Below are 9,211 nucleotides of genomic sequence, written 5' to 3'. Positions count from 1 at the left end.
CGTCGACTTTTTCTGATGTGAGGTCTGGTAGTTTTGGTGCCTCGCACCCAGGTTGTTCTCGAATACCAGCCACTGTTGGAAAAAAACGTGTTGATCAGAACATTGTCGAAATTCTGAACCCTTAAGTGTATACAAACTATGTACACGTTCACTATTGGCATTATGCTTCGCTCACTGCTTGCAGTTTGAACACTCTTGTGACTCCACAATGCAATCCAACAATGTGTAACCGTACATCCTGTGCCCAAGTTCAGGAGTTGCCATAAAGCCATTATGGTGACAACCGGGAGGGCACATTGAATTATTATTATCATTCAAGGAATGTCATTACAGGACTGTGTATTTCATTTTTAATCATCAATGCTGAGTTGCATCAATCAGTAGTAAACTCTTAGAAATTTTTACAAATTTAGGCAATGATAATTTTTTTTTTTTTGCAAAAAGGTTATGGATTGACCCCTAGATCAGAATTAAGTTCCATATTCTCCCCATCTTAAATTATATCCAATTTATTGGCCTGGAGGAAGAGCTAACACTTGTGTATTGTGAACTGTACACTAGTGACAAAGCAAGGTGCTGGGACTTACAATGTATAACATATGCAACAAAGGATGGCTCTAGAAGTTGCACTGGTATTTTGTGGGCTTTCGAATTAGTCACAAGACTTTTGTTGTTTTTCTTCCGCACGTCCATGATCGATGCTTTTTCATCAATGGCAAATGGGTAGGTTACACTGAATCCATTGGCCGTGGTATTTTTGATTTTATCTGTCACTTCCTGCAAGTAGAAATGAGGAGAGGTGTCATACAGTAAACAGTCGCACATAAGAACCTAGATTTTTCCAAGATAGGCTAAATGGTTTCTGATAAAAATGGTATTTATAGCAGTTTTAGACTATCTAGGTGCTTAACCTGTTCACACCGCAAATGCCCAAGGTCGCTCCCCCTTGACGAGAAAATTCTTTTAATAGTCACTCTCAGACGTCAATATGTTAAATTGGTTCTTATTTCCACAAAAGATGTCTACTCTATGGCAGGTGGCTGTAAGGGTCATTTCTACATTTTTGCACTAATAGCAGCAAAGCAAAACTACACCGTCTTCTGTTCTTTACATGTATGGTGTAGACATGAAGTCATGATATGTACCGTAACTGTAAGATCTAAAACGTAGAGGCCCACAAAGCCTGAAGGCCTATTTGCTATCGAACAACAAGGCCAGAATTGTGAAAATATGCATGACAAATGAGAGCTGTTGTTGCAGACAATTTCACTGCCATTTTATAAAATAAAAACCTGTTTAATTTTTTTGGGATAACACGATTCTTACGAAATTTTCAGCCTAACAGGTTCATAACATTGTACGTTCTTATATGCAGGTGTTTACTGTACCACTCTTGTCTTTAATACTGTACCCATACCTAAGCCTGCATCAGGCCTTGAAATATTATTACCAAAGTTCAGTCATTAAATTATAATTTCACAGTTGAAAGATTTGATCACTTAATTAAGTTTTACTTACAGTACGCAAGACACTGTGGAATTGCCCCAAGGTTTCCAACTTGATGGCAATTGCAGGTTCAAAGTCCACGTCATGTGAGGTCTTGACATTCACAGCTGGATTGAGCCACATGAGGATCTTCAAAAAAATATCAAAGCACTGAGACAGACCATGCCACACCTTAGAGATTGAAAGCTGCATCAAACCATTTTAGTCAATTTAGGCAGATGGCTCACTTGATTGGCAAAGCATACAAAAGGCATAAAGAAAAACCAAAAAGTGCAAAATACATGGAAAGAAGAAGAATTCAACAGTTTTCCTTTGGGTGAACTAGAAAATTTTATGTCCAACCATTTGTTTGCCTTGCTTATGGTATGTGGAAATTATCTAGCCTTTACAAATGGAGAAGTTATTTTAAATTGTAAAATTTGAGGTTATGTAATGTGACCTGTATATGTTGTGCTTTAATACTGAAATTAAGGTTGACACGATTCCATCCGAGTTGCAGTCTAAACTGAAGGGCTTGTTTTACGGAGGGTGTAAAGTACAGGTTGCAGGTTAGGGTTGTTAGTAACTGTTTTACCATAACTGAAACAACCCAAACCTTTAAAAATATCAACCTTAGGCTTAATTTTTTTTGTGTGGGGTTTTTAGCTATGGTAAAACAATGAACTACAACTCTAACCTGCAACCTGCAGTTTACACCCTCCAATTATTATTTCATTCAAACAATAAGTTCATTTTCAACCACAACATATTGTACCTTGCCTGGCCCATCTTGATTCAATTTGTCTAAGGCATCCTGCTGGATGCGCCAGAAGAAGGGAGGTCTCTCCTGTTTGGCGGCATTTAATGCAGCAATTTTGGACAATAGGTCCTTTATGTCTAACACCTTGTTTGCTGATGCATGAATCTATGACAAGAAGAAGAAATGGTTACAGAGAAAATAAGTATGGTTATGTAGAGCTTGTTTGGCGGCAAAATAGAAAGTTTTGATTTCTTACCATTATGTTAACCATGATGCAGTACATTGTGCCCTTCACCCATCTGGGTTGCTGATGGGTTACAACTTTCTTGACAAGAGACCTTAGTTGGTCTCCATGATCGTGGACAATTTCCTCCCACAAAGGCAGGTATCGTATGGCCCAGGCAACAAACAGACCCTGTTTTGGATGGTTGACAAGAACTACTGAGTTAATATCATGTTTAGTGAATGATTGACCAATTGCTAGTTATAGTTAGTATAAAATAATGTTAGGCAACTCCGTGGCTGTAGCACCTTAACTTCTTCACCCATGATATTCTTACTGTGTTTTCTTAATGTTCGTACATGTATATTCAGTTCTCTGGCTCATGTCAGATAATTTAACTTGTCCCTGGGTGACCTATTAGGGAGTAAAGGCATCAGATTTTCTTTATACCTTTGAGCAAAAAAATGGTACATGCACTTGTCTCGTATTGGTACACAACACGAATTTTACCCTGACATAACAAATATCATTCAGTTGAACTTTTAGCAGTGCTGATGGGCCTGCAGAGTGTTATGCAAAAGAGAAAATAGCAGGTGACCAAAACTTTCATGATGACGATGATGGTAATCGATATTACTTTGAATGACAGTGACACGTGACAGTTTCCACAAAATGCTAAAGTTATGGCTCACTGAGTGTCTCCAAGTAAGTTCATGGTAATTTAGCCTGTGCCACAGTCGAAACCAAACGTCTGGTTTGGTCCGTGTGCGAACCAGTACCGAAATCCTTGTACTGGGCTCCCAGCAGCATACCAGGATTTAAGTATGCACCATGTTTGGTCTGTTAAGATAAACAATTGTTAGACAAGACTGGCAATAGCAAATCAGGTTTAAGGGAAAAATGCACTCGCGCTTGTTCGTTGAGTCCGTTGGGAGTCCAGAACAAGGCTCTTGGTGCTGCTTCAGAGACGTTGCTAACCGGTGTTAGATTACGTCTGCAATGCAGGTTAATGTTTTTAGTAAATAGAAAAAAAACAGAGGAAATGCTATTACCTTTCTACTTCCTTACTGTTGCTGGATATCAGTAAGGATGCCCTTGGGGCCTGCATTCCAAATGTTGCAGAGCCTTGAATCAGTCCACTCTGTATCTGGTTTAAGAATTCGCCAAGCTGCTGCGAAATTAGGAGATCATCCACCAAAACCACAAGTGATGTCTTTGACATAACTTCAAGAACCTTTAAATTGCTGAACCATACCAAATACATTGTTAGGAAAAATGAAGACATCTTAAATAACTTTCTTTGAAAAGTTCTGTAATCAGAATATTAATTTCAAAGCAAAGCCCGATGTTTAGACAGTCAAGGAGATAACTTTAACCTACTCTGAGGTGCCAGCTGTATTCTGGTTGCCTCCTGATAAAAGAAGGAGGTGCCTTCTGACTGGAATTCCTTATCCCTTGCAAATGACATGTAAAGAAAGTGACTTTCCACAGTTCTTGTGTGTGGAGAAAATCAATCCAATGTTGCTTTCAGCTATGACCAAAGACATGAATATTTATTACATTCTTCATCTCAATTGTCAACTTTAAAGATGAGCTTAACTTTAATAAATGAATTTCCTTCTCCTAACATCCACTCGTGAAAGGAACAAGCCAGCTTTTCACAACAAAAAAACGTACAAAAAGTTACTGTCATTAACATTAAAATAACATCATAGTGTACTGCCATTGTCATGTTTTTAACTTACAACAAGTTTCATCGCTCTTGTTTGAGCATAGGATACGTGCCATAACAAAAGACACTGCCATAAGGAACTGTCCATGGTTTATACCAAAATATGTGGACAATTCGAGAAACCTAACAAAAGACAAATCATTATCATTATTAACTTTGGTAATTACTGTCACAATGATTGCGTCTTGTTCAACACGAGCAATTATAGTAATATTGGTATTCCATAGTGTTAGTCATGTGTTACAGTGTCAAGTTTCACTCCTAATGAGAAGTTTCATGAAAGTGATGACCTGGTTTGAACCAAGCAGCAGTCGTTGTGTAATGTTTTGTTCTGTTGTAAATTGTATTTCAGTGGCCCTGAAAATCCCATAAGGCGCGTGGTCAATTAACTAAGTGGATATGGATGTATCCACTTTCAAACTTTACATCTTCTGCAAACAGACCTTGCCATAGCCTTCAACAAACACGTAGCATCTAGGAGATGCCCATCTACTACTGTAGCGTAGTTTTTTAAGGAATCTTCTATGTCAAAGTAGACAAAATCATCCTCTTGTAATTTTCTGTTGTCTTGGATGTGCAGCTGATAGTATATTAAAATAAATGATGGAAGCAATTAATTCACTTTTTATTATACTGGCTGAGGAAAATAATTAGTGATAATAATATCAGATACCAAAATAGCGGCCATTTGAACACTCAAAGTAGGGGCAGGTATTTTTTGCAGGTTGAAATTTCATTATAACTGGAAAACCGCTGGCACTAAAAACCTGCAAAAAATACCTGCCGAAGTAGGTTTTGTTGCCTTGTTTAGGTTACGATAATTCTTTTCAATTTTGAGAATAATTAAGTAGTTTGTATGGAACGCCAACACTGTCTTATGTGAACCTCTTTCATTATATGCGGTGCATTTTACGTTATATGCGGTGCATCTTACATTATATGCGGTGCCTTTCACATTATACGCAGTGCTTTTCTTATTATATGCGGTACTTTTGTCATTACATGTGGTACTTTTGTCATTATATGTGGTACTTTTGTAATGATATGCAGTGCTTTCGTCATTATATGCGGTGCTTTTGTCATTATATGCAGTGCTTTCGTCTTTATATGCGGTGCTTTCGTCGTTCTATGTGGTGGTTGTGTCATTATATGAAGTAGTTTTTACATTATATGCGGTGCTTTGTTTGTCATCATTATATGAGGTGCTTTTGTCGTTATATGCGGTGCGTTCTTCATTATGAGGTGATGATTCCCCGGGGTCTGGGTAGGAGCGTGTGAAAAATCCACAATGCCATGGGCACCGATATCGAGGATCCGCCATTTTGTTTCCGTTCTTGCTTCTTTCGTGTTCTCTTGGAGACCTCGAAATGGACACAGTCTTAAAGAGACTGAAACTCGAAGATCTGACTGAGAAATTTCAAACTGAACACATTACTCCGGACATTGTTTGCAAGTTGTCGGTACACGAAATGGAAATGTTAGGAATAAATACTCGCAGTGATATGATGTCTTTAGGGGTAGAAGCACCGAAGAAACTCGAGAGAACGTGTGGTGCCCCCATTTTCTTTATTCCACAGTCTGTGCTTGGTGATTTGCTACAAGAGGGATTTACAATCAAGGAAATATCTTCGATCCTTGCTCTATCGGAGAGTACGGTTTGCCGGAGGATGAGGCAATACGGATTTAGCAAGTTCGAGTTCACTGCATCAGGGTTGGTAACGTTACCTTACATATAGGGGTGAGTTGGAACACGATACATGCAGTCATTCACTAGCCGTCACGCAACAAAAAATCATAGGTCACCGTTTCGTAGCGAAACTCAGAGGTTTTCATAATTGTAATCTACGCAGTGGATGGGTTTTTCGTGCAAAAACATGAAGGAAAACTCAAAGATGTCTTTCCGTGAAACCGTCTTGGTTTTGTTAATGTAAGGTTACCCAACATGTTTACATATAGGGGCGCGTTACATATGATATAGGGGGAAATTAACAGTTGAAATAGTTTTCGTGGACCTGTCTTGAGCAGAAAGCAACTCAACTACTCAAGGAACGCCAATTTTTTCCAATTTGTTTACGAATGAATCCTGCAGGAATTGTAGGCCAATGAGGTAACTCGATTCCTTTCGTAGCGTATATATCACATGATAAATCATTAAAAACATGGGTGGAGAATGTTACTTTTGAAACCCCTCATTTTTATTTCTTATTTTCTCACGTATTTTCCAGTGATCATTAATAGTATCTTGAAGGGTAAACGTGCTTCGATACTACATTTTCCCTAGGAATTTGAAGTTTCATGCTCAACGATAGCTGTTAGAGGTCCTATTACATTTTCCGCGAGGGAGTTTAGAAAACTGTAGAGCACACGTTTTTAGTCAACGCCCTAGTTTTATTCACGTACGCATCATTATAAAATTGCGAACTCATAGAGTATGTTCAGCTATTACTGTTCAGCTTTCGCGCCCCTATATGTAAACATGTTAGGTAACCTTGTAAACATTAACAAAACCAAGACGGTTTCAAGGAAGACATCAAAGATAGTTCTGTGCTATTAATACGTATCTTAGTTGCTTTCTGCCCAAAACAGGCCCATGTAAACTATTTCAATTGTCAATTTACCCCTACACATAACGCTCCGCTATATGTAAATGTCTTAGGTAAGCTTGCAAACATAACCTGAGGCGGTTTCACGAAAAAAAAAATAAATAAAGACAGTTCCGTGATTTTAAGACGAATTTGATTTGCTCTCTGTCTATCTTCACTCTGCATTATCCCAATCTTTGAGTTTTCTTTCATGTTTTTGTACGAAAAACCCATCTACTGCGTAGATTACAATTATTAAAACCTCTGAGTTTCGCTACGAAACGGTGACCTATGATTTTTTGTTGCGTGACGGTTAGTGAATGACTGCATGTATCGTGTTCCAACTCACCCCTATAGGTAAGGTAACGTTACCAACCCTGATGCAGTGAACTCGAACTTGCTCAGTCCGTATTGCCTCATCCTCCGGTAAACCGTACTCTCCGATACAGCAAGGATCGAAGATATTTCCTTGATTGTAAATCCCTCTTGTAGCAAATCACCAAGCACAGACTGTGGAATAAAGAAAATGGGGCCACCACACGTTCCCTCGAGTTTCTTCGGTGCTTCTACCCCAAATTTGGTGCATTCTATACGCAAAGACATCATATCACTGCGAGTATTTATTCCTAACATTACCATTCCGTGTACCGACAACTTGTAAACAATGTCCGGAGTAATGTGTTCAGTTTGAAATTTCTCAGTCAGATCTTCGAGTTTCAGTCTCTTTAAGACTGTGTCCATTTCGAGGTCTCCATGAGAACACGACAGAAGCAAGAACGGAAACAAAATGGCGGATCCTCGATATCAGTGCCCATGGCATTGTGGATTTTTCACACGCTCCTACCCAGACCCCGGGGAATCATCACCTCATAATGAAGAACGCACCGCATATAACGACAAAAGCACCTCATATAATGATGACAAACAAAGCACCGCATATAATGTAAAAACTACTTCATATAATGACACAACCACCACATAGAACGACGAAAGCACCGCATATAAAGACGAAAGCACTGCATATAATGACAAAAGTACCACATATAATGACAAAAGTACCGCATGCATATAATAAGAAAAGCACTGCGTATAATGTGAAAGGCACCGCATATAATGTAAGATGCACCGCATATAACGTAAAATGCACCGCATATAATGAAAGAGGTTCACATAAGACAGTGTTGGCGTTCCATATGCTAACGTTGCTCACCAATTAGATCCAACAGTTTTTGACTTCCAAATAGTACTAGTTCATGTCTCTTGGGATTAGCTGTTACGTAATTTCTCTGTATAGTCTTAACCACTCACAGCCTTCCAACTCCTTCACTTCAGCGCCGACTGTGTTTAGAAACTTCGTTTTAAAACAAGCTTTATTTAAGTCTCATGCTGACAAAAACCTGATTTAACGACCTCTAAATCTACTCAAAAACTCATAATGGCCCCTTTCACAGCCTCTACATCCACTCGTCCCGGCTTTAAGACTAGTGCTGCCTAGGAGGGGATTTCACTCTGTCTATAAACACCAGACGATTTCAATCGCTAATGGGGTTGCTGGGTTAAACTTTTATCGTGTCAAATTGTTTCCTCCACTGAGGGCATTCAGATTTTAACAATAGCAATCTGACGCTTTATGAATTTGGTTTTCATCTTGTCTGGAAGGATTATGTTTCACTAGTTTAATGCTTGTGACAATAAGCGGTGAGACAGAGCAGGGAGGGAGTAAGGTATCATCGAGTTTGGATTCGAGTTCGAGTTCGAGTTGGACTTCGAGTTAATAATTAAAACGCAAGTATATAATTGATAATAATGTATAATTATTATTTATTATTAATGTTAATAAGCAAAGAGATGTATAAGCTGGGCGAAGAACAGGAATTCGGGGCAATATTGGGATTTTTCATTTTTTTTTTTTTTCATTTGGTTTAAGTAATAAAATTGCTGACACATTAAAATATAGAGCAGGGATATAGGTTTTCAACAATGTGTGGTACCTTTTGTCACTACGAATGAATAATAACAAATTGTCCATTTTGGGGTCGTGGCCCATATATATACTAATAGACGGTTTCATATTATTCTGAATTAAAAATAATTTTAATTACCTCTCTACATTTCATTTCGCTCTACAAGACAATCATAGGCACTTGCAAAGTAAAAACGCAACGAAAGTGAACTACGATTGACATTTAAAACGAGCTGTCTTCTCACAGTCAGTTTCTAAAACATTTCTTTTGGACAAAACATCAACTTTCAAAAGAACAAATTGTTTATTTCTCTACAAACTGATCTGTCACTGTAATCTAAACTGTAATCTGCTACGTAGACAGTTGCCGAGGCAAGCAACTCTTGTAATTATATGTAAGAAAAATACTGTAAATAAAAACTGTAACTGTATCGTCTAATTAGTGACCCGAAAGGACGCCGGCTGA

The 9,211-nt window shown here is 38.3% G+C and overlaps 2 protein-coding genes across 2 annotated transcripts in view; both read right to left on the bottom strand.

The window, feature by feature from the left end:
* LOC138038852 (uncharacterized) overlaps positions 1-97 on the bottom strand; it is a 5,749-nt gene extending 5,652 nt beyond the window's left edge. The window contains exon 1 of the mRNA XM_068884921.1: positions 1-97. This exon is cut by the window's left edge and continues 69 nt beyond it. The gene's annotated coding sequence lies outside the window, so the exon portion shown is untranslated.
* A 401-nt stretch (positions 98-498) lies between these two features.
* Positions 499-8,422, bottom strand: LOC138033441 (uncharacterized). Its single transcript, XM_068881186.1, has 8 exons — positions 7,993-8,422; positions 4,214-4,323; positions 3,849-3,999; positions 3,521-3,712; positions 2,502-2,660; positions 2,261-2,410; positions 1,519-1,635; positions 499-777 (listed from the first exon to the last, which is right to left on the bottom strand). Exons 5-8 carry the CDS (start codon positions 2,526-2,528, stop codon positions 499-501), a joined length of 573 nt encoding a protein of 190 aa, XP_068737287.1. The 5' UTR covers positions 2,529-2,660; positions 3,521-3,712; positions 3,849-3,999; positions 4,214-4,323; positions 7,993-8,422.
* Between the last annotated feature and the right edge of the window lie 789 nt (positions 8,423-9,211).

This window comes from Montipora capricornis, chromosome 2 (genome assembly GCF_036669925.1).
Source record: "Montipora capricornis isolate CH-2021 chromosome 2, ASM3666992v2, whole genome shotgun sequence".
NCBI lineage: Eukaryota > Metazoa > Cnidaria > Anthozoa > Scleractinia > Acroporidae > Montipora > Montipora capricornis.
Note: the sequence above shows the minus strand (reverse complement) of the source record. Positions and strands in the feature narration are given on the sequence as shown.